A 25,553-nucleotide genomic window follows, 5' to 3' on the forward strand; every position below is an offset into this window, starting at 1 on the left:
GGATTCTGCTGTCACTTCCTGGCAGCCTCGTTCCGTCTGGCTAGCAGCCTCTGCCTGGCCGAGTCCCGCTGCCTGTTAGGGCAGACCTTCCCCGCAGGGGCGGCCTCCTCCAGACTCCAGTCAGAACGACAGCCCTTCCCAGAGCACAGGGTGTGGAGCCGGGAGAGGCGGTGCAGCTGCCAGTGACTGGGAGCCTGGGCAGTTAGGCGCCCCTCTGGGAAGCAGCCGAAGCCTCCTCCCAGGATGGCAGAGGGTCAGATGAGAGGACACTGTGAAGCTGATGGTTCGGATAAAGCAGTTGGTTAGTTCAAGCCGTTAGTCCCACTAGGATATGGATTACTTGGTCGGTACAATAAAACGCTTTCTCCCCAGACTGCTCCGAATACAATTCTGAAATCAGTAAGCTCTGACAACTGTAGGTTTTTTACTGAGTTTGGCACAAATTCATTTGGCAGCAAAACCTGGCCTGAACTGCTGAGGCTACTTACAGTCTCTGTTTATCCTGTCGATTGTGGCTATGCACACATTTCGTTGCAGGAACGTTATTGCACTTCACTGGGGGTGCTGCCTGGCTCCCCGGGGCATCACTTAAATGTGGCATACCCGTTACTTTAGGTTTTCAAAATCCAAAAAATTTTGAACTCTAAAATGTATTGGGCCACAAGTTTTAGATAATACTTTAGATAATATATTGTGACCGAAGTTTTAATTTCCCTGAGGGTTATTTGCATTTTAAACTGAATCTATTCAAGCTGAAGGACTAAAAATGGTCGAGGGAGTGAAAAGATCTAATTTTGAGGTGAGGAGGGGAAGAAGTGGCTTTCCAGCTTTCCACGCCTTCTCCAGTGCCTCCCCACCCTGCCAGCCCACCCCTCACCCCATCACCAGAAGGACAGGGGAAGTACCTTGCTGCCATGCTTCTGAGGATCTGCTGACCTTGCTCCCTCCAGGGCACTGATTAAACACACCGAGTTAAAGACTCCACAGCCCATCACAAAATGTCCAAACTCAGAGCTGCTAAGCCAACGCTGTAGCCTTCATAAAATGTCATGAGCCCTACTTTCTTTGATTTCTTTAACATATCTTTGGCTTATTTCTTATTCACTGGCTGGTCACAGTGTTTCCCTCTGACTTCTGACTCCCAGCACACTGAGAGCCCCTGCTGTGCGGCAGTGAGAAAGGAGTGTGGGAGCAGGAGCCGTCAGGTGCCGGCAGCCCGAAGGCAAAGGCTGCCTTGTGCGTTTTGTCAGTGGCAAACGTGAACCTTTTCCACAGGAAGCTCCTTGTGGCTGTGCCAGAGCAGCAAGGACCTGTGCAGCGTGAGCGCCCAGAATGCTCAGTCGCGCCCCTCCACAGTGCAGCTGCCTCCCGACGCCGAGATGAGGGCGTACGCCGCCTGCCAGGACGCTCTGTGGGCCCTGGACAGCCTTGGCCAGGTGTTCATCAGGACGCTTTCCAAGAGCTGCCCCGCAGGCATGCACTGGACCAGGCTGGACCTCTCTCAGCTAGGTACGGCCTCCTCGGGAGTGTGCTCGCTGGCGCCAGGGCTCTGCCTTACCGCCGCATCAGAATGTGACGTCTGACGCAAGTTCCTGGGGCCCGTGCTTAACTTGGGTGCATTTTTCTATGACGTTTTGTAAGTTGCTGGATTTCAGGAGATTGATTAGCTGCTCCTACAGAGTAAATGGCCCTCTTAATTTTGTAAGGAGCTTTACTCCCCGCCCCTTACAGTTGGTGAGGTTTTCAGAACCCAGGAGGAGCATGCAGTCAGAGAAAGTTGCCACTAAAAACTGTTCGAAATAATACTGTTGATGCAGCTGCTTCCGCCGGTCTACCTGGATATGGCACATTGCTTTGTGCCCTTTAAATCCGGAAGAATGAGAGCGCCCCACTCCAGGACCAGCAGCACATTTACCTGTCACCCCACAGCTAGAGTGCCCCACACAGAGGAGCTGCTTAGGGGCTGGCCCCATGGCCGAGCAGTTAAGTTCATGCACTCTGCTTTGGTGGCCCAGGGTTTCGCTAGTTACAATCCTGGGCGCGGACATGGCACCGCTCATCAAGCCTTGCTGAGGCGGCGTCCCCCATGGCTCAACCAGAGGCACTCACAACTAGAATATACAACTATGTATCAGGGGGCTTTCGGGAGAAGAAGAAGAAAAAGAAGATTGGCAGCAGATGTCAGCTCAGGTGCCAATCTTTAAAAAACAAATAGCTGCTCAACAGCAGGTGTCGATCGCTGACCAGACAGAGAGGATGTACATCTCCTAACTGCTGCTCTTCTCTGAATCTCCCGGGGGTGTTCCAGAGCAGGCGGGGGAGCGTGATGCCGTTTGTAAGTAATAGATTCGTATTCCAAGAAATAAGATAATAGAATGAGCCCACAGCATTGGGTTATTCTCCGGGCAAATTTTTTGTTTTGTTTTGAGGGAGATAAGACCAGAGCTAACATCCACCACCAATCCTCCTCTTTTTGCTGAGGAAGACTGGCCCTGAGCTAACATCCGTGCCCATCTTCCTGTACTTTATATGTGGGATGCCTTCCACAGCATGGCTTGACAAGCAGTGCATAGGTCTGCACCCGCGATCCGAACCAGTGAACCCTGGGCTGCCGAAGCAGAACATGCGAACTTACCCGCTGCACCAACCTGCTGGCCCCTCCTGGCAAATTCTTGATCAACCAGCAGCTTAGATGTAGCTTGTCTGAAGGTGGAAGCTTGTCTGAAGGCAGAAGCTGCACCGGGTGCCTCCAGAGGGTCCATGTGAGCCTTAGGAATACTTCCCTGCTGTACGGTTTCCCACTTTGGTAAACTGACAGCCAGTATTTTGTTTGTTAGGTGGTAGAACTGAGCTGTGGAAGCATTTAATGTTTGAGAGTACATGTACTCATTTCAACCACGTGTACTCGTTTAAGAAAAAAAAAGGAGGAGAAAGAAAGCAAGAAAAAAGAGAGGGAGGGCTCGTTGTCTGCCTCCCTCCCCAGCAGCCTTTGGCAGCACTTCCAGCTGACGGGGGCCTCTCACCATCCCACACAGCTGGTCTCAGCCCGTGTGGCTCCTACCAGCTGCTGTGTAGAGATACTGTCGTTCGTTTGTCCAACAAGGCCCCAAACATATCCAGCTTCACTTAAGACCCGGTCAGTTCTCAACTAAAGAAGCAAGCTCTGTTTTCCAGGGTCATTTTGATTCTTTATGCTTTTGACCTTGCACCCCTGTCTTTTTTTTTTTAAGGAAGAGTAGCCCTGAGCTAACATCTGCTGCCAGTCCTCTTTTTTGCTGAGGAAAACTGGCCCTGAGCTAACATCTTTGCCCATCTTCCTCCACTTTATATGTTGGACGCCTACTACAGCATGGCTTGCCAAGCAGTGCCATGTCCACACCCGGGATCTGAACTGGCGAACCCCGGGCTGCCAAAGCAGAGCGTGCGCACTTAACTGCTGCGCCACTGGGTCAGCCCCATCACACCCTGTCTTTTGAACCTAATCCCAGCACGAGAGCTGGTCATCTTCCAGCTTTTGAGAGCATTTGCCAGCCACCATTACTGACAGTGACTGACCAGACAAGGCTGTGGCTGGTAGTGGCCCTGAATGCTGGTGCTGGGTGACCCTCCTGCCTGTCCTGGGAAGCCTTTGATTTATTCCGAGATCCTACTGGCCTCAGCTTTTCTCCAACAGCCCCCAGCCACACCAGCATGGGAGATGTAGCTAGTTCCTTCCTGAGGTAAAAAGGCCAGGGCATGGTTTGTGTCCTGTCCACTACTGAATCTTGAGAACTATGGGAGGCCGTGCTCATTTGCTGATCTGGGGCCGAAGCAGAGCTGTTTCCCTAGCACCACGCCCTCCCAGTCCCTCAGAGGAGGCCATCGCACTGCGGTGGGTGCAGAGCAAATGCGTGTTGTGCCAGGCTCCACACTGCTGGAACCAGCTCTGCCCAGGGCCTCCAGGCTCCAGCCCACAGCTCATGCCTCCCTTCTAGTTCAGTCTAGTCCTGGCACTGGCTAGCTGGCTAGTGTTGGAGGTCTCCGTGATGCCCATTTGGCCTTTGCTGAGGTGGTGGCCATTCTTTCCAGGGGAGGATCTCAGCTTTGGTGGAATTGAGTGAGCTGGGCCCTGAGCAGGCTGTAGCACCCTGGGTGAGTGTTGTGTTACCTTTAAACCTCAATTTATCACCTTTCTAATGGGGACAGCAGTCCCCACCCCAGAGAGATGATGCAAGTAAGCATCCTGTATACATGTAAACTGTCTCGGGCAGGTGTGGCATCCTAAAAGCATGGCTCATGCTGCTTGGGGTCACTCTCAAGCCATCACTAGCTCGACTCCTCAGGCTGGTGGGGCAGTGCTCACTTGGGTTTAACGATGTGCACAGTGTGGGGTCGTTACAGGAAGCACTGCCTTTCTTAGTCTTTATCCTGCTCTGAGCTCTAGATTTTGTTTATTTATTTGGGTTGCTGGCTGATAGAGAAATAATGGATAGAGACTCCTTTTGCCATTTTTTGAACATCCTGGGAGAATGCAGCAAGTCCAGAGCTGGTAGGTTTTGTGTTAGGGCAGGGGAAGTGGGCATGGTGCAGTGAGGGGGGTGCTGGCCTTCTGCTGTGCCAGGGTGAGGGACAGCGAAAGGCAGGCCAGGGCCACCAGATGTTCTGTCATTGGGCTTTCTCCAACTATGGTCTGTGTGGCCTGTGGGACGAACAGGTGAATCAAAGGATTTTTTAAGTTATTGTTTAAATTAGGGGATGCAGATTTTGAGTTCAGGTGTGTGCTCCCTGCCCAGAAACCCCACGTGTGAGTGTCCATGGCAGGCTGTCTCAGGCTGCGTGCCCTGGATAGCAGTGAATAGAAAGTGTGGTGCTCTAGGTGGCGTTAATGCTGCCCTACATTGCTTACCTGGGTTAACGGGGATCCTTCACTCTTCATTTAAAGTTGGCCATGGCGGGCACTCACAGCAAGGAAAGGAAGCACAGCCTGTCAGGACTGTGACTCTGCGTGTAAGGATTTTGTTCAATTTCAAACTTCTCTTTCCCAAAAGTACTCTTTTTCCTGACTTCATTCCTCTGCTCCTGCTGACTTCTGCTGGGAAGGGCAGAATCCTCTCTGGCTGTTTGTGCTTCTCTGCTGGCCAGTGGGGTTGGTGCTGTCTCTTCCGTCTAACCCAGAAGGCCTCCTTGGCTGTCTTACCTCTGCTTCCTGCCACTGCCAGAGTTAGGTCTCCCATGCACCTGCGCTACTGCCCACGGCGCCAGCTGTGCCTCCCCGCCCCATGGGCTCCTGAGCTGTCTTCCTACAACACAGCTTCAGCGGCGTGCCCTCAGTGTTAAATGGCTCCATGTTGCCCCTAGAATCTAGTTCCAGCCTTCAGGGTGGCACAGGGCCCTCACAGCTTGACCCGGCCTGCCTTTCACGGGCCTCCTGCAGTGGGGGCTCAGCCGCCACCCATTGCCCTTCCCCAGTATGCCCACCCCTTCCATGCCTGGTGTTCACTTCTCTTGCCATGGCCTGGAGTGTCCTCCCTTCTTTTCCCTTCAGCTCTTCTTCCTTCAGACCTCAGCTGAGAGTGTCCCATCCCCTCAGCTCTCTTCAGTCAGTATCTCCATCAGGACACTTTTCCCACTGTGTTCCCTGAGCATCTGCTCTTGCTCTGTCCCAACAGTCATTTCAGCCTGACTCATGAGGCATTTACACACGGAGGGTAAGGGGACTTTGCGGACAGGGACCACATGCTTGACCATGTCCATGCTCAGCAGGAAATTAAACTGTCAGGGAAGGTTGTTATTATTTGAAACCCCATTTCTAGGTAATTCTGAGATAGCAGTTTTCATTCCTTGTTCCTGATAATCACAAATAAAACTGCCTAATGTGGAGGCAGAAGATGTCATCGCACATAGTTGATTCGCCCAGCTCCCAGTTGCCATCAGCGTGCCCAGGACGTGAGGCAGGAGGTGTTGGCTTTATAAAAGCTGTTCAGAGATGGGGTTTACCTGAGTTCTTCTCTTCAGCCCTAGCCTTTTCTTTACGAGTGTTCCGACGCTGAAAGCATAGAAAGTGGAAGCCCTTCTTCCCAGTGCTGACGACGTGATCTGGGCTACCTCGTGCCAGCATTGACCTTGGGCAGCACCAGGTCATTGTAAAGTCTGGAATGTCACCAGTTTTTCTCACATTGCAAGCAGAAATTTCAATTTCAAAGATGACTTTTGCAAAGTATCAAGTCATGCACATGATTTCTACTTTTAATTTATTCTTTAAGATGTAGCGTCCCTCTCTTTTCTGCCCCATACAAATTGCCAAATCATTTGCTGCTCTGAGATTAAATTGAGAGAGTTCTTTAATTAAATGTCTGGCTACTGAACCCAGTTATAGAGACAGTATGGAATTTTGTGATTTATTACAATCCTAGTTTTTGGAAGAAAATTTGCATCATTTAGCAGATATTTAAGATGCTCGTAACATTTTATTTCCCAGTACACATAGAAATGCATATGTCAGGCACTGGAATATTTAGCAAACTAATGCAATTTGTAATATTATTCGTCAGGTCACAGCATTTAATGAAGAAATATTCAGCGTCAGTTCATGCCTTCAGGTAACAAATAGGGTTGTATTATGCAGTAATTTATGCAGAAGTGTTTTTTAAATAGTAAAACGCCAAATAAATGTGACTTTTTGTTTTAAAATGTATGTTTTAAAAGTAATCCTAAAGGGAAAATGTCTGTTCTGTGGAATAAAGTAAAACGTTTTTTTAGATGGGAGGGAAAAGCAAAGTGGGGAGAGGCCGGAGAATTGCACTGTCTGTGTCAGTCATCCTGGTGACGCTGCCATAACAGGCCCCAGATGTCAGCGACTTAAGGCCATGAGTGTTGCTTTCTTGCTCCCACCAAGTTGGTCTCCACCTGTTAGTCTTTCAGGGTCGTTGTCCCCTGGGTGGCAGCTTACTGATCCTGCTGCAGTGCTCTGTGACTCCACTGTCTTGGTCACTGCAGCCGGGGACAGCTGAAAGGTCCCCTGCCAGCTCTTTTTTGCTTCAGTTCAGAAGTGACAGATCGCTTTTGCTCCCAGCCCACTGTGCAGCACTGGTGACGAGGCCCCCCCAACTCTGAGGGACTGGGAGGAGCTGTGGACTGTTTAGGGAGGGCAGTTGTCTCTGCCACCTGTCTTGACTGTCATCTCTGTGGAGCAGACTCATAAAGCTGCGTTCAGGCGGCCTGGGAGACCCTTCTGCGAGGTAGGAAGCTGCGCAAAAGCCCTCGGTTAAATGTTTTCATTTGGACCTGTCTCTTCAGTTCAGAATAAGGTTGTTTATACACTAAAGTATATAGTCTAGCCGCCTTTTATATTTGTTCTAATAGAATGTTCTCCTTGTAATGTGAACTCCATGTTCTATTGGCAGTGTTGTTAATTCACTGCTAACTGTGAGATGCTGGCCCAGTGCGTTTTTGTCACCATGTGACTCTTCTCATGATCGGCTACTGCCTGTAGTTCCTATTAAGGCACGTTGAAGACTCCAACATAAAATTAATTTTCAATTAATATTTTAAAATTAGCATCTGTTTCTCAGCTGTTTCTGGAATTTACTGTTGAAGGTACTTTATTTTGATTGGTATAAATCTTTTAATATGTAGTGTTAGAGCCCTACAGAGTCTGTTTGAACTCTCTGGTAAGACATTCTATAAAAGATTAAGGAAGGAGAAAATACAGTTAGTTTCAGTGTAAGAGGAATCAACCTCTTTAAGAAATGCACAAAGGAATACGGAGAGTTTTTTGTGTAGTGGTGAGTTAATGCGTTTAACTTGGTGTCACACTAAAGGCGCATGACTAGATAGCCACCCAGCAGGATCTGTGTCTGTGTGTTTTGGTGCAGACACATGAGCTGTCATCTGATGCCAGTGACAACTGTGTGAGGTGGCCAAGAGCAGCACCACCAGTGAATGTAGCTGCATCCCCTTTTTCCCTGCTTTAAAGTCAAAATGACCCATCCTCTTACTTAGTCATCAGAAGACAAACCATTCAACTAGAAAAATGGGCAAAAGGAACAGACACTTTACCAAAGAGGATATAGAAATGCCCCGTAAGCACATTAAAAGAGTCTCGACATCAGTAGTTATCTGGAAAATGCAAATTGAAATCATGACAAGATACCACGTCACACCCACTAGAATGGTCGACATGAAAAAGGTGCCGGAACTGAATGCTGGGCAGGGTGTGGGCAACCAGCATACACTCCTGGTGGGCGTGTAAAATGGAAAAGGGGTAAACTAGCAGTTTCTTGCAAAGTTAAACGAACATCTACCCTGTAGCCCCGCAGTTCCACGCCTAGGCATTAGTCAAGAAAAACAAGACACGTTCACAAAAGGGTCTTCTATGAGAGTGTTGCAGCAGCTTTACTCTAGTAGCACAAAGTGGAAGTGGCCCACATGTCCCTCAACAGGTGAATGGATAAACTAACTGTGGCGTTTGCATGCCTTGTATTGATCCTCAGCGATGAAAAGAAGAGGCACTCTGATGAATCTCACGTATGTTACACTGAAGAAGCCAGAGCCCAGGGAGTGCGTACCTGTGATTCTGTTTCTGCGGAAGTCTAGACCACACTGAACTGTCTACGGTGATAGAAATCAGAAGAGTGCTTGCCTTGGGGCAGAGGGGAGTGACCGGAAAGGGGCCTGAGGGGACTTTCTTGGGTGATGAAAATGTTCCATAACTCAATAGGAGGTGGGTTACCCGGGTATATTCCTTTGTCAAAACTGATTAACTAATCATGTAAGATCTGTGTGCTGACTGGCGTTCAGAGGTCAGAGGTAGCTGATGTGGAGGAGTCAGGCTGGCCTGGGTGCAAGCCTTAGTCCACCCTTTGCCTCCTGGCTTAACCACGTTCTCACCGTGGGATCTTGGGCAAGTCTCTTCATGCCTGAGTCCTGATGGCCTCATGTGTGAATGGGGATAATAATAACAAGCCTCATTGTTGTGAGGTTTGAAATGAGGATTTAAAAGACTTAGTTGAGAGCCTGTACTGCAGCAGCTGTTCAGTAACCATTGGCTGTTGCTCTTTTTGCCAGATAGACTAATAGTCAAATGTAATTTCTCTTTAAAGGCTCCTCCCGTTTCCTTTCCTCTTAAAATCGGTTTAATCAACAAGGAGAAATGCAAAAAGAATAATGAAGATTCTGGGAGACTTAGTTTGTTAATCTTAATTCTAATTAAGATCAAGTTACCTGTAAAGATAAGTTCCCTCTCCCTAAATCCAGAATTTGCTGGTAATAGTCATGTATCTGATGAAGCTAATGATGGGACCACGTTGAGGTTTGATCCTCGTGCTTGGTGACTCAGGGCCAGCGCTGACGCGTCTTGACCCATGGCATAGAAGGGCTGTGGCGTGGCGCCTCGCAGGCGGCAGGGCAGCCTGAGGCCTGAGCGACTCTCCTGTGCTGTGTTGTCCTTAAGCAGCAGAGTTCAACTGCATGTGCAGCCTCATCTCTTCCTTTGAAGTATAAAATCAAAGTTCATAGATTAAATAAAGACTAGTCATTTTACAAAAGTAATTAGTGTGCGGACTTTATTTGTCTACAGGAGCTATAAAACTGACAAGCTTGGCGTGTGGAAATCAGCACGTTTGGGCCTGCGATTCCAGGGGTGGAGTTTACTTCCGCGTAGGCACCCAGCCTCTGAATCCCAGTCTGATGCTTCCAGCCTGGATAATGATTGAGCCACCTGTGCAGGTAAGCAAAAATTGACTGATACCAACTTGCTCCTCAGCAAGACGAAGCTCTCGGGATGCTGTTGATGGGAAAAGGACCACGCCTGCTTATGTAGGCCTCCTGGCAAGTGGGGGCAGAGGTGTGTGCCCAGGGAACAGGGCGTGCCCCCATATCAACACATACTCATTCATTGGCATCCTAATTGTGGAATTTGGTATTTATGGGGTTTAGAGCTGAACAGTTGTTAAAGACTATCTGAGCCAAGATGAAGTTTTTTCTTTTCTCAAAATAAAAATATTTTGTTTCTAACTTTTTACAAAATAAGCATTATTAAAAGAAAAAAAAATCAAACCATACCCAGAAGTGTAGAAAAGAAAGTAAAAGTTACTCAAAATCTTGTGGTGGAGATAATCTGTTATCAGTGTTTCGTGAGTGCCTTTTCTTGTTTGTTGAAGAAATTCTCTTTCCCATCTGCCCCACCCCTCCCCTGCGCCCACCGTATTTCAGCCTACAGTGTATTCCGAGTGTTCTTCTTTTTCTCTTGACTGTTCCACCACTCAAGTCAAAAGCAGAAGTCTGAGTCTGGTGCACTGTGTAGTTACTCTGAAGTATCTAATGGGCCTGGTTGCTATGCTAAGTATATTTCTGTTAAAATTTATAATTCAGGGCCTGTGATTCAGTAAGTGTTATTTGCTCTAATTCCTGCTAGTCCCCATTTTGTGACTTTGTTGGAAAAAACATGAAGTTGCCACATGCAGAGGCAGCGGCAGGGCAGGAGTGGATAGGATCGTCCTTGAAGAAAAAATGCTTACATGGAGACAGGAAGGAAACTAAGGGTTGGGTACATGCCTGTGTTCATGACTGTCTACATTTTGGGTATCGTGACCCCCAAGGGATGGGGCGGCAGAGGTGAAGGGGCAAGGTGCAGGGCTGGTCATGAAGACCCCCAGTCCTGCCCATCAGACATGGGGCATGTGCTGGGAGACCCTACAGTCGAACAGGAGTCAGATCCAGGGTTCTTTCGGGCCCCTGGTTAGTGGTCATGGCCCTAGGGAGGCTCCGTATGGCTCTTCCTCCGTTACAGGTTTTGGGGAGAGTGAGTAGAACGGTGTCTGTGACGACACTTTGGAATTAGAAAGCACTGTGCAAACATGAGGTCACGTGTAATGAGTGATAACGCATGCTCGCTTTTCCTCTGCACATGGTGGTGGCTGACAGCAGCACAGTGGGAGCAGTCCACCCGGCAGACGGACTGTTTCGTCACTGCATCGCTGAGTGCTGCTGGTGCACAGTGACAGTGAGAGGCAAGCTGCCTTGCAGTTAGTTTCACTGCTGTTCCTAATTCTCTTCAGACCAGGCAGCTTCTTGTGGCCTGGCTGCTTTGGTGCATCGTTGTCAACACCGACTTTTTGTTTTTACTTCTAACGGCTTTATTTTGTTTCTTTCAAGAGTTCTAATTCACCCTTTCACAGTATACAGCTCGGTGGTTTTTAGTGTATTCACAAAGTTGTGCAGCAGTCATTACTCTCCAATTCTGGAACTTTTTCATGACCGCAGAAAGAAGCCTGTTCCCATTAGTAGCCACTCCCTTTTCTCCTGGACCCTCCACTCCCCTCAGCCCTTGGCAGCCACTAACCTACTTTCTGTTTCTATACATTTGCCTATTCGGGATTTGCCTGTTTCATATAAATGGAATCATACAATATGTGGCCTTTTTTGTCTGCCGTCTTTCACTTAGCATCATGTTTTCAAAGTTCGTCCAGGTTGTAGCTTGTATTAGCACTTCATTTCTTTGTGTGACTGTAATATTCCATTGTATGGCTAGACCACATTTTGTTTGTCCATTCATCAGTTGGTGGACATTGGGGCTGTTCCTACCTTTTGGCTATGAATAATGCCTCTGTGAACCTTCGTGGACAAGTCTTTGTGTGGCCATGTGTTTTCGGTTCTATTGGGTATATAACTTTAAGTGGAGTTGCGAGATCTTATGATGATTGTATGTTTAACTTTTTAACCAACTGCCAAACTGTTCTCCACAGGGGCTGCATCGTTTTGCATTCCCACCAGCAATGTATAAGGCTTCCAGTTTCTCCACATCCTCACCCCAAAATTTTTCTTGACCAATTTTTTTATTCTAGCCATCCTAATAAGTGTAAAGTGGTATGGCATTGCAGGTTTTTTTTCTTACAGGGTAAAAAGTTTATTGAAACAGAGAAGATTACTTTATATTGTGTGGGTTACTGAAAGTTCCAATTTATACTAGAATAGTTCTATAAATAAAGGAAAGCTGATCTGATCAAGATTGGTACTTTTTGTTACAATTCAATTTTTTTGAATTGAGGTATAATTGACATATAACATTATATTAGTTTCAGGTGTACAGCATAATGATTTGATATTTGTATATGTTGCAAAATGATCACCACAATAAATCTAGTTAACATCTGTCATGATACGTAGTTACAAATTTTTTTCTTGTGATGAGAACTTTTAAGATCTACCTTCTTGACAACTTTCAAATATGCAATATAGTATTATTAATTATAGTCACCATGCTGTATATTACATCCTCATGTCATTGTGGTTTTTATTTGCATTTCCCTAATGACTAATGATGTTGAGCATCTTTTCATGTGCTTATTGGTCATTTGTATATCTTCTTTGGAGAACTGTATATTCGAATGCTTTGTTCGTTTTTGTTTTTTTTTTTGAGGAAGATTAGCCTTGAGCTAACTGCTGCCAATCCTCCTCTTTTTGCCGAGGAAGACTGGCCCTGTGCTAACATCCATGCCCATCTTCCTCTACTTTATATGTGGGACGCCTACCACAGCATGGATTAGCCAAGCGGTGCCATGTCCGCACCCGGGATCCGAACCGGCGAACCCTGGGCCACCAAAGCGGAATGTGTGTACTTAACCACTGTGCCACTGGGCCGGCCCCTGTTCATTTTTTAATTGGGTTATTTGTCTTTGTATTGTTGAGTTATGAAGCTTCTTTATGTATTCTGGATACTAGACGCTTATCAGATATATGATTTACAAATATTTCTCCCATTCTCTGGGTTGTCTTTTCGCTTTCTTTATGGTGTCTTTTGATGCACAAAATTTTTTGTTTTGATGAAGTCTAGTTTATCTAAGTTTTTCTTTAGTTACTTGTGCTTTTGGTGTCCTATCTAAGAACCATTACCTAATCTAAAGTCAGTAAGATTTATACCTATGTTTTCTTCTAGAAGTTTTATAGTTTTAATTCTTACATTTAGGTGTTTGATTTATTTTGAGCTAATTTTTGTGTATAGTCTGAGGAAGGTGTCTAAATTCATTCTTTTATATATGTGGATGTCCAGTTATACCAGCTCCGTTTATTGGAAAGACTATTCTTTCTCCATTAAATTGTCTTTAACAGCCTTGTCAAAATCAATTGATCATGAGTGTAAGGATTTATTACTGGACTCTCAGCTCTGTTCCAGTGATCTGTGTGTCTATCATTAGGCCAGTTCTAGACGGTCCTGATTATGTAGCTTTGTTGTAAAGTTTGAAATCAGGAAATGGTTTTTCTTTTTCAAGATGTTTTTGGCTGCTCTGTCCCCTTCTCATATTTATATGAATTTTAGGATCAATTTGTCAATTTCTACAAAAAATGTCAGCTGGGATTCTGATGGGAATTCTGTTGAATCTGTAGGTCACTAGGGGAAACGCTCCCATCTTAATAGTATTCAATCTTCCAGTTCTTCAACGTGGGATATCTTTGCATTGATTCAGATATTCTGTAATTTCTTTAAACAGTTTTATAGTTTTGAGAGTATATGTTTTATACTACTTTTGTTAAATTTATTCCTGCCTTTTATTCTTCTTGATGCTATTATAAATGGAATTGTTTTCTTAATTCTATTTTCAGATTGTTCATTGCTAGTGTAAGTTTTTGTATATTGATCTTGTATCTGGAAACCTTGCTAAACTGTTTATTAGTTCTAATAACTTTTTTTTGTAGATTCTGTAGGATTTATACAAGATCATATCATCTACAAATAGACGTAATTTTACTTCTTCCTTTCCTGTCTGGATGTCTTTTGTTTCGTTGTCTTGCCTAATTGCCCTGGCTTGTACCTCCTGTACAGTGTGGAATAGGAGCAGTGAGAGTGGCTGTCCTTGTCTCGTTCCTCACCTTAGGAGAAAGCATCCAGTCTTTCCCCATTCAATACTGCTGTTAGCTGTGGTGCCTTTTGTGGGTGCCCTTGTTCAGACTGAGAAAGTGCCCTTCTAGTCCGAGTTTGTTGAGTGTTTTTATCGTGAAAGGGTGTTGGCTTTTGTCGAGTGCTTTTTTTACTTCTATTGAGATGATCGTGTGGTTTTTTCCTTTCTTAATATGTATTATATTGATTGACTCGTATGGTGGAACCACCTTTTATTTCTGGGATAGATCCTACGTGGTCATGATGTGTAATCCTTTGTGTATATTGCTGGGTTTGGTTTACTAGTATTTTGTTGAGGATTTTTGTGTCCATATTCATGAGGGAGATTGGTCTTTGATTTTCTTGCCATGTGTTTATTTTGGTGTCAGGGTAATGCTGGCCTTTTAGATGGGTTGCAAAGTGTTTTCTTCGTTTATATTTTTTGGAAGAGTTGCTGAGGGATCGGTGTTAATTGTTCTTTAAGCATTTGTTAGAATTCCTCTGTGTAGCCTGAATTTTTCTTCGTGGGATGTTGTTTGGTTACTGATTCAGTCTCTTTACTTATTATAGGTCTATTCAGAATTTTCTGTTTCTTCCCGATTCAATTTGAGTGGTTTATATCTTTCTAGGAATTTATTCATTTCATCTGTTTCTACTTTATCAGCATCCCGTTGTTGCTAGTGCTCCTTTATAGTTCTTTTCACTTCTGTAAGCGTGGCGGTTGTGTCCCCTCTTTCAATTCTGATTTTAGTAATTTGAGTCATCTCTCTTTTTCTCTTAGTTAATCTAGCTAAAGGCTTGTCAATTTTGTTGATGTTTTTCAAAAACTATCTTTTGGTTTTGTTGGTTTTTCTCTATTTTTCTCTTCTCTAGTTCTTCTGTTTCCACTCTATTCTTTATTCTTCCACACATCTTGTGCACATTGCTTTGCTTGCTAGTAATATTCCTCTGAAAGCTCCCTGCAGTATTTGTCACGTTTGTCATGCACCTGTGGGGGGCCGAGAAGAACCTGGGGCTGCAGAGGTTTGCAGGGTCCCAGCACGGAGCCACACCCGATTCGGTAAGGGCTGCCGAGTGGAAGGTCTGCGGGCTGGTGGTTGCTGAGCGGGTTGGAGCTGCCTTTTCCCGAGCCAGAGGCCAGGTATGCAGGAGTGGGCCGGGCGGCAGCCAGCCTTGCCTCTGCTTGTGCCTCTGCAGCCGTGGGGCCACTCGGGCCCCTGGCTGAGTTGTGACCCAGCCAGAGTTACATCGAGGACTGCATGAAACCGCAGATTCCTCTTCCTTTCTCCATTTAGATTCTAGAATAACCTCTAGGAAGCAAAGCTAAAATTGGGGGAAGAAAGCTTTACTTGGAGTGCTCTGTTGACTATAGTGATCAACGGCTTTGCCCGGGAAAATGGCCAAAATAGAACAAATTCACATGAAAGAGCCTCAAAGCTGTGCTCTGAATAAAGTAGTGATTGCTGAATGGGCTGTTAAACATTAACCATTTCAAGTAGTTCCGCTGAATAGAACCCCATTTTCTTATTCAGTTAGCTTTAGCGTGCTGTGGAAGAAATGCACTTTGCCGTGGAATTTGTAGATAACGAATGCTTTTCAAATTGGTTTCTGTGACAAAAAAACCTGGTTCTACACTTGCACGGGCCTTTTATACTATGCTTTTCCATGCACTGTGCTCTCCCCAACCCTGAGTTTACCCCAAAGGAGGAATCAGGAGTGGTTCTCCCTGCTGACAGAGGAAGCACGTTACTCAGGACAGTTGAGAGACTGTCTGGCACCACAACCCTAGTGAGTGACAGAGCCTAGACTGGGACCCAGGCCCGCCATCTTAGCCTGGTCTGCAGTGGGGTCTGGTTTTCCTGGGCACCTGGGACTGATCACTTAGTTGCTGAGATCAGAAGTGACCACAGGTACTGTTGCTGGGCCCTCACCTGTGCCAGGCTAAGGGCTTTTGCTCGTCTTTCCATCCAGCCCTCACAACATCCCAGTAGGTGATTATTCCTGTCCCCATCTGAGAAAACCCCAGCTCAGGGAGGATCAGGAAGTTGCCAGAGGCCTCATAGCTAGCAGGTGTCAGAGCTGGAGTCCAGGTGTGTGTCACCCCAACCCTGGTGCTGAGGACCAGGGCCTGGGCCAGGACTCTGACTGCAGGAGCCATGACGGAGCACTGTGTCATGGCAGCCGCCACAGACGCAGTGACCTCACACGTGGTGTTTTAGGACGAAGCCTAGCCATGTCTTAGAATTGCAGAGTCCTGAGAAGGTGAGTCCAGCAGTGGGAGGGGAGACGCAGCTTCCTTAAAAGGTTTTAGAAAGTCAGGAGGGTTTGGTTGGTTCCAAGTTTTAGAATGTAAATGGCGTTTACATGTTTTGAGCATAATCGACTTCTTTCCACTTCCTTTTATTTATTCTTCAACTTGAGCTTCTTGGTGTGCACATAGGATGTGTTTGCAGTTGCAACAAATGGAAGCAGGTAATAGATGCTAAAGGGCACAATGAAATGAAGCAACAGAAGCTTAAAATTAGCAAGAGTTTCTCTATTTCTGTTTCCTGTTTTCTTCTCTGGTAAAAGCTCCCTCCTGTAGTAGTTTTGAGGTGAAGTTTTAACAAAGTACTCAAAACAAATGACTCACTTTTCAGACTTGCTAACATTTGGAAGGATTTGGAGAAAATATTTATAGTTGTGTTTAGCATCTGTTTTTTGGAGTTTGCTTCTTCAGTTAGAGAATTTTTTGTCCAGATGAGAGGTGGCTCTAAGCAAGCACGGTTGATGATGTGCTGTTTCATGGCACTGTGGGCGCCATGTGCGAGTAAAAGGAGAGGGTGGTGTGGCCGCCCCACCCCAGCTTGGCACCACCTCTTCTTTCACACCCATCTTCTCTGCCACCCATACACTCCCCTCTGCCTCCTGAGCAGACCCTGCTCTTTCCTAAACCCCCATGCCCTCACCTCACGTGGTGGGAGGCTCTAGCCCACTCTTCTTTTTTTTTTTTAAGAATTTTTTTATTTTTACTTTTTCTCCCAAAGCCCCCCGGTACATAGTTGTGTATTTTTAGTTGTGGGTCCTTCTGGTTGTGGCATGTGGGACGCTGCCTCAGCATGGCCTGATGCCATGTCTGCGCTTAGGATTCGAACTGTCAAAACCCTGGGCCACCGAAGCAGAGCACGTGAACTTAACCACTCGGCCATGGGGCCGGCTCCTCTAGCCAACTCTTCTTACGTGGGCTGCCTGCATCCGTTCTCCATCGTTTACTCTGCCTGGGTTACAGCTTTGCCTGGAAAACCAAGACTAATATGACTGACAAATGGCCAAACTAACATTTTAAAGATTAAATTCAGCTGCTTTATATAGTAAAAAAGACAACTAATACAAAGTGTTGGCAAGGATGTGAAGAAATTGGAACCCTCATGCGCTTCAAGTGGGAATGTAAAATGGTACAATTGCTTTGGACAGCAGTGAAGCAGTACCACAGAAGGCACAGAGTTACCATGTGACCCAGCAATTCCACTCCTAGTTATAACCCCAAAGAAATGAAAACATGTCCACACAGAAACTTGTACACGAATGTTCATAGCAGCATTATTCATAATAGACAAAAAGTGAAAACAACCAAAATGTCCATCAACTAATGAATGGATAAACAAAATATGGTATATCCATACAATGATATATTACTCAGCAATTAAAAGGTACGAAGAACTGACACATGCTCCAACATGGATGAACCCTAGAAACATGCTAAGTGAAAGAAGCCGGTCACAAAGGGCCACATATTGTCTGATTCCATTTATGTGAACTGTCCAGAATAGAATGTAAAGAGACAGAAAGTAGAGTAGTGGTTACTGGGGGCTGAGGGAAGGGAGGAATGGGATGTGACTGCTTTCTTTATGGAGTGACGAAAATGTTCTAAAACAGACTGTGGTAATGGTCGTGCTACTCTGAATATGCTAAAAGCCATTGAATTGTACACTTTAAATGAGTGAGTTGTATGGTATTTGAATTAAATCTCAAGAAAGCTGTTAAAATAAAAGAAGATAAAGAAATTCAGCTGCTTTAGGTATTTTTAGTTATATGGACAAAACAAACATACAATAAATATACAAACGTGATGTGATAATAGACGATACCTGGGAGAATGCGTGCTCCCACGTGCTGCCGATGGAAGCAGAACTTGCTGTAACTTGCACATCGAGATCTGTAGAAAAGTTCACGCCTAACCACAGGAAGGCTTTCGTCAGAGACGTGTTAGTAATGGAGGAGACCCCTGCCTGAACTGGGCCCGCCACTGAATCATGAAAATGGGCCGTCATTTCAGGACACCAGGACAGAGCAGTGAGAGGACTATTTGTTCTCTTTACTCCTGACCTGAGGCAGTGCTAAGCAACCTTTGATGTCACTTTTACTCCTTCCACCCTCTGCTGTCACCCACTGATCTGGCATCGGTCACCCATACCAGGAGACTGAGATGGCAGCAGGAAGGGGGCACTCACACCCCAAAGCCAAGCTCTGTGGGTACAACCGAGTGCCTGCTTCTGAGAGTTTTGGGGTGTTCTGATGATTCATATTCCTGCTGAAATAAAAATGCAGTTATCCTTGTGAATATTAAAGGAGAGCCCTCTTTCCTCATTTGGGACACCGAGAGTTAAATCCTTCTCCTCATCCTAATGGACGGCATTCCACAGCAAGTCCCCTCTTCTCTGGATGGTGTCCCCAGCACAGCACATCCTTCCTGGGCAGTGGGAGTGGCCGTCTTCTGGGACAGGGAGCACAGAGCACAGCGTGCCAGAGAGTAGACAGAAACACATTCAAGAGTCCCTGTTTTCTAATAAGAGAAAAAAGAAACATTGCTAGTTACATGGTTAGTGTCCGGGAGGTCTCTGCTCCTTAAGGGAGATGTTACCAAGGATTTGTCGTGAAGGGGCTGAGTTAAAGTAGGATGTATTCAAACAGTGAAATCCGCTACAACTCTTACACCTTACCTCCCAGAAGAGTTCTTATTCCCCCCGGGCAGATGCTCACAGTACATTTATAAGAGTGAAAACTTGACTGTGTTCCTTTCATGTGGTGAAGTTGTGTGAGGGGATGAAGCAGATGTGGCACCGCCCTTGTGGTGGAGAGTCCACTTAGCCAGTTACTACCGTGACAGTTACTGTAAATAATTAAGCATCTGCTTTGAAAGGCCGTTGACAGTCGTGTGCTGGCGAGCGTTGATGAGGAGAGTTGTTCCAAGTGGAATGGGGGCTTTAGGGCTTTGGAGTTGGCCTTTGCCACTTACTGGAAATGTTACCTGGCCTCCTGTGCGGGGCCTGAGGGCCATCTGTCCTTCCCAGCTCCCGCCGGGATGAAGGACCACGTGTGTGCAACGCCCAGGGCCCCCTGCACTCACCCGGTTAATGGTTCTTATTGAGCTCCCAGTGTACTCTGAAATGCTGTATATGGTGTGGTTCCAAATTTGTAAAAAAAACAAAAACAAAAAATGATAAAATCCCACTAAATACCTCAAAGAAACTGCAACAAAGATTATTATTTTGATCAAGGGATTATAAGTGATTATAATATTATCTCTATTTTTTGTATTGTCCTATAATGGATAGGAAGTCTTTTTTATAATTAGGGGATTTTGTCACATTCTCCAAGCAGGCTCGTTCCTAAAACAGTCTGACCAGGCCGCTCAGCCCGGCTTCAGGCTTTGCAGTGGCCCTGCACTGGGGACAAGCTGCCCTGGCCCAGCCTGCCCGTGAGCCACCCTCTGCTCTGACATAATGATGCCTCTCTGGTCATTGCTCCTGTGTCACAGTCCCTTGGCTTGAGACACCCTTCTGTCCTGTCTGCCTGCCACATTCCTGCTTGCCTTTCCATGCTTGACCAATACTGCCTCTGTGAGAGCCTTCTGACCACGTCGAGACCCTGGCCACACTTCCCTCCCCAGCTTACTCCCACCGCTCTGTAAGCACAGGGCTGGAATTTCTGCTTTAAGAGTCAGTTTGTGTGTGTGTCACTGTAGTAGTCAAGAGTGTTCCCTGGATGGGACTGCCCTGCACCGCCAGGCCCTGCACAGTGGTGGGGCATGTTGAAGTATTTAGGGGAAACCGCACTGATGTCTGCAACTTACTTGAGGTGCATCCAAAAATAAGATGGATTGATGGGCAGATAGACAGTCGCATGGATATATATGAAAAAGCAAGTATAGTAAAATGTTATTGGTAGTGGGTGTATGGGTATTCTCTGTAGAATTCTTCCAACTTTTTGGTCTGTTTCAAATTCTTCATAATAAAATTTGGGGGGAAATTCAATAATGTATATAAACTACCTGGCACAAGGAAAACTCGTAGTAAACGTTAATTCACCTCCTCTACTTTCCAACAGATTCGGCATAGCAAAAAAGCTAAAATACTCCTTCAGAAATACTTTTTGTCCATATGAAATGGAGGGAAAACTTTCCTCCAAGATCAGGGACTCATGGGACCTGATTTGGTGGAGCATGATCGTGTTTCTTCCCCCTCTGAAATCTCAGCGGGAAGGCGGCCTGTTGGCATTCCCCCAGGAGCGGCGAGAGCCTCCCCTCTCCGCAGTGGGGTACAGTGCTCGGGGAGGTAGCAGCACGCTGGAGCCCTGCTAGCCACGACTATCCCCTCCAGTGGCAGAATCTGTCACTTGAAGTCAAAAGAACCTGAACTAATACTTCTTTTTTTCCATATGAGAGCAAGTGACATTGGGAAAGTTACCCAGACTCACTGGCCCTTCATTTCCCGACCATTAAAGTGAAGGATCAGATCCACCTGAGGACCATCTGAGGCATGTCCTGGCATTGGTCCCTCCCCTGGACATAAAGCCAGCAGGTCTGGAGTGGGGCTTGGACCTCTTGGTTGGTTGGGTTTTATTTTAATCAAAGTCACATATGTAAGTACCTAGGTTAACATGTCAGCTAGTTCTACAAGGTGTGCTACAAGAAACAAGTCTCCCCACCCATTTCCCCCTCTCCGGAGAACTACTCTCTTTTAGCTTCATATCCCTGAATAAGTGCTTAGGGAGTGTTGAAAAACAAAATTCATGTGAGTAAATTTGGAGATCTAATTGGAGAAGATTCATGAATTGGGCAGCATCCGTGTAGCAAATAGAAAAGAGCTCTGAGGCACTGTACAAAATGGAAGATTTTTAAAGGCAGAAAGGGGATGGGACAAAGAAGTCAGAAACAAAAGAAAGGATTATTTCAGGCAAGGTCACTTTCCTTTGGGGGAAGGGCAGAGGCCTGTCAGGCAGGTTACCTTACTAGTGCTGATCAGGTAATTCCTGATTGACTGGTTAAAGGTCACATTCCTGGGAGAGGTTGAAACTGCAGTTAGGTTTAGGTATTAAGTCTTGGTTTGCTGACGTAGACTTAGCACAAGTGACTCCATTTTGGGCCTGTTGTTTCTTTTTAACAGGAGATATTTCTCGACTCTTCTAGCTCTAGGTGTTTTCAGTTGACTTCCTGCTAGAAGAGAAGGATGTGGAGCTCCTTCATCACCTTGACCCCCCAGCATGCGCCTCCATCCTCCCATAGCCACAGCTCTGCTCAGCGTTTGCAGTACTGTGATGGGGTACATACTCTTCACAGCTGGACCAGGGAGTACACTACGCTACATTTTCTTATCTGTACAGCTCTGTTTTCCCTGGACTTGATAATTGTCTGCTTTTTCCATCTAATTTTCTATATGGTTTTACACATTCAACCCCAGATTTGCCAGTTGTTTCAATTTCCTCTCCATACACTTGGACACATCAGCTTCTACCCAGTTCATCCTCTTGGAGACATCGCTCCCGGATGCTTTGGCTGCCTCCGGTCAGGCCTGGTCATCCTGTCTACCTGGGATCGCCCTTTGCCTCCCTAGTGTGTTAGATCCCCTCTCTCCTGGATCCCAGGTCTTCTTTCTTCTTTTGGGTGGAGTTTATCCTCCAGTTCCTGAGAAAGGTTCATGGTAGATAACTTGGAGACATTGCATGTCTGAAAAGTCTTGCCCACCTTAATCCTTGGAACCTTGGCTGGGTCCAGCAGTGTAGGTTGGAAATCATTTTCCTTTACAAGTTTGAAGGTTTTCCTCCATCATCTCCTGGCATCAGTATTGCTGTTGAGAAGTCTGAAGCCTTTCTGATGCCTGATCCTTGATATTTGACCTGTTTTCTCTCTGGAAGTTTGTAAGATTTCTTTGTTCCCAGTGTCCTGAGAACAGATAGACAGTGATGTGCCTGGGGGAGGGCCTATTTGTCCTTTGTGTAGCGATCCCTTTCAGCCTGGAGCCCATGGCCTTTGTTCTGGGATGCGTCCTGTTACCCTGCTGGCCATCCTCTCCTGCCTTTCCTCTCCTGTTTCCCTCTTTTCTGCTTCTCGGGGTCTTACCAGGGACTTCCTAAGCTGCCCTCCACTTTTCTCACCTTTTCTCTCCTGTTTTCTATCTCTTTAAGCTTTTATCCTACTATCTAGAAGACGTTCTCAGCATTATCCTAGAAACCTTCTGTTGGATTATTTTGTGATCACAGTTTAATTTCTGGAAGTTCCTCTTGTTTCACGGTTGTCAAATCTTCTTTTGTCCCCAAGGATGTTTGAAGTTTCTTCTCTTGCACTGTCTCCACGTCCCTGAGTTGTCTGTTTTCTCTCTTGTCTTCTCCATGGTAGAGGTTTCCTTAGATGTTGACGATCGTGGTAGTAAGAGTGGGGCACAGAAGGCTATTGGAAGCCCTGAGAGCATGCGTGGAGCTTGTCGACTGCGGCTCCTGCACGGTGATCTGCTGGGCTGTGGCTATTGGCTGGGGAGTTCCTGCGGTCACTGGCTTTCAGCGTTGCGGGCCCTCCAAGTCCTTTACCACTCACCCGCCACTTTCCAGCTTCCAGAGGCGTATGGCTGTTTTCTCTTGTCACTCTCCCTTTCCTTGTGAGATTTGAACTTTTTTTTTAAACTCTCTCTCTCTCACTGTAGTGTCATCCCAGAAGGGAGTGCAGAGGTAGACATGTGCGATCCTTCTGTTGTCATTGCTCAGGAGGCTCTGGGGTTCCGGAGCCCCGGCGGGTGGTTCTGCCGCTCCTAATGCTGAGGACCATGGGTGGTGTCAGTCATCCCTTCCAGCTCACGCCTCTCGTGTTACAAATCCTCAGAGGGTGTCCACTTCCTCCTGGCCGTTCCCCTTGACTCTTAAGAACATCTCTGAGTGGTGGGGAGGTGTTGCTTGGGCTCCCTGTTACACTGAGGTGTTTGATGAACATGGCTGTGCTGCCCACAAGTGAAAGGATGGGACTCCAAAAATGATGTCTAATGCTCTTGTTGGATGTAACAGCCCCATTTTGAGGAAAATTAAATGTTTTTTTGCCACTTCCTTGATTTTTTTTCCCATGTTCCCTTTTTTCCCTGTAGCTCCATTTGAACACCTGTTATTTTTGAGCTTTCTTTCCTCAAACTCTGTTCCTAAGAAATATAGCCCTTCTCTGGGATGTTTGGCCCTAACGTCTTGCTCTGGAACGCTGTGATTCCCAGTGAAGGCCCTCCAGGGTGCAGATGGGCTGCCTGAGCCCGCAGCAGACCCCTTGTCAGTCTCGAACATCTGGATGACCCTGTCGTTAAAACAAAGACCGAGGGACCCTGTCCCAGCTGACGTGTATGTGTCCCAAAAGAACTGTGAGCACCAGGAGGGGTCTGCATGTGATCTTGGAGGAACAAGCCAAAAGGTCACCTTTGGGGACTTTCACTGTCTGGGCTTCACTCCTCCGCAGAGGCAGTCCCAGAACCCACCCATGCAGCAGCCCGTGAGCAGGGCCCAGCACTGGGGCATCGGTTTGAGCAGCTGCCAGGTATGATGAGCTGTCCGAGACACTAGGGGCCAGTGCAGCTGGGATAAGGTGTCTGCAGTCTTCCCGTGTCACAGCAACCCTGGCCACAGCTGGGCACAGTCGTCCAGGCTGATGAGTGACAGGGTCTCGAGTGGTGGACAGAAAGAGTAGCCACATTCGGCTTTGCCACATCTTGCTTAGGAAGAACAGAACATGACAGCTGCCCAGGAAACCTGTTTCTGAGCATTTTTCTTTAGAACATCCCCCTGCAATTAGCAGATGCTGTGTCTTGCTGGTTCTGAAGTCACAGTTCATACCAGAGGTGGAGGTCTAGGAAATTGCTGGAGCCGTGCAGGACTCACTAGGGGAGAAGACCTCTGGCTTTGCAGTCACTGACTAGAAGAAGGAAGAAGCAGAGGAACTTTCCTCTTGTCCAGAACCCAGGATTCGTTGGCTTCACTCAGCCAGGTTAGCAGTTTTCAAACATTTTTAGTAGTACTACTCATTCTTCAAATAAAATCTTGTACTTAAGGCAAATGTGTTTGACAGATAACAGCAGAGCTGCTCCTGTGAAACTGCCCAATGCCTTCCGCAGGAGTCCCAGGGCAGCTTGCAGAGCCAGGGCTCCCCGGGCCTCAGATGACTGTTAGTCTGTCGGGCAGTGAGGACCCAGGACTTGGCACAACCGGCCCCAGGGCCGCCAGAACCTGCCGTGTCCCACAGTCAGAGTGTGCAAACCCAGTCAGAGGGGCCTCAAGGTCATCTGGCTCACCCTCCAGCTGAGGACACAGAGCCCCAGGGGGAGGGGATCTGCCCCAGGGCACATGCTGAGTTGGAGGCAAAAGATGGCAGTGTCCAGGCCTCCAGACTCCTCGGCCCACACTCGCCTGAGAACCTGCTGGTGCTTTACATACAGGCCTGTTAACACTGGTGTCTGGTCTGCAAGCTTATCTGAAATTAGGAGGAGTAGACCAGAAGCAGGAAGGGGATCTGCAATAGGGGAAAATACAGAAGAACTGAAAAGACCAAACGCCAGTCAGAAAGTACCGCCACGGGGGCCGTGTGACAAAGGACCGAACAACCTGCCGCCTCATGGCCCCTGCGAGCGTCACTGGAGCAGCATCGGGGGCGCGGTGCACACGCTGAATCCTCGAGAGCAAATGCAGTTCACGATGTCTCACGATGTCGGGTGGATTAAAGGTTAATTAAAATGGAGGGCTGGGGGAGGGAGACAACCTGGAAGGGAAGGAAAGGCATCTAGAAAGCGCGGCTGCCCACTTTGATGGCCACAGCGCCTCTGGGTGAGGGCTTGTTTCCAGAAGGCGTCTTTCCAGCGTGGTTTGTGCTGCTTTGCAGCCTTTCTGATTAATCCACCTCGGTGCTGCTGCAATGTTCCTGCTGAATTTTATCCAAGTTCACGTAAGGTCCATTCCAAAATGATCTGTCTAGATAAACATGTCCTTTGGCTGTGAAATTTTCTTTTTTTTTTTAGCCTGGATTTGTTCACATTCTGGCTTAGGGAAGTGTGTGTGGGTGTGTGCATGTGTGCGTGTGTGTATGCGTGTGTTTATTCCTTAGTGTAAAGGCTTGGCCTCCTATAAGTTTGGAGAAGTCTGGTCGAGCTCCCGGACACCTCAGTTCCAGTTTCAGCTCTGCAAGGGGCAGGTCCCCTCACTTCTCAGTGTCGGTTTGCTCACCCAGAAGGTAAGGGCATTGGGCTTAGCTGGTCTCCAGGATCCCTTTCAGCCCAAAATCATTTTTGGAGAGCCTTTGAAACAGAAAAGCCATGTTTTCGTTCATAGGAGGCATTATTTTCTCTTGCGCCTGGAGTTAGTTGTGCTGCCCCCACTCCAAATTATTGTTTGGGGTTACCTGGGCCTTGCTGTCCCCTGGAATGCCAAT

At 46.8% G+C, this 25,553-nt stretch overlaps 1 protein-coding gene across 16 annotated transcripts in view; it reads left to right on the plus strand.

The window, feature by feature from the left end:
* TECPR2 (tectonin beta-propeller repeat containing 2) overlaps positions 1-25,553 on the plus strand; it is a 100,662-nt gene that overhangs the window by 57,851 nt on the left and 17,258 nt on the right. For 8 of the 16 annotated variants that reach the window (XR_011532825.1, XR_011532826.1, XR_011532827.1 and 5 more), the window contains exons 16-17: positions 1,276-1,509; positions 9,557-9,705. Coding sequence is in view for 8 of the 16 variants with exons in the window: in XM_070593321.1 (XP_070449422.1) it covers positions 1,276-1,509; positions 9,557-9,705 (383 nt within the window). In the remaining 8 variants the exon portion in view is untranslated. Of the gene's footprint in view, positions 1-1,275; positions 1,510-8,471; positions 8,702-9,556; positions 9,706-25,553 lie in introns of all 16 variants that reach the window. The other 8 variants (XR_011532828.1, XR_011532829.1, XM_070593324.1 and 5 more) reach the window with 2 other exon arrangements.

The sequence above is a fragment of the Equus przewalskii genome, chromosome 25, assembly GCF_037783145.1.
Source record: "Equus przewalskii isolate Varuska chromosome 25, EquPr2, whole genome shotgun sequence".
NCBI lineage: Eukaryota > Metazoa > Chordata > Mammalia > Perissodactyla > Equidae > Equus > Equus przewalskii.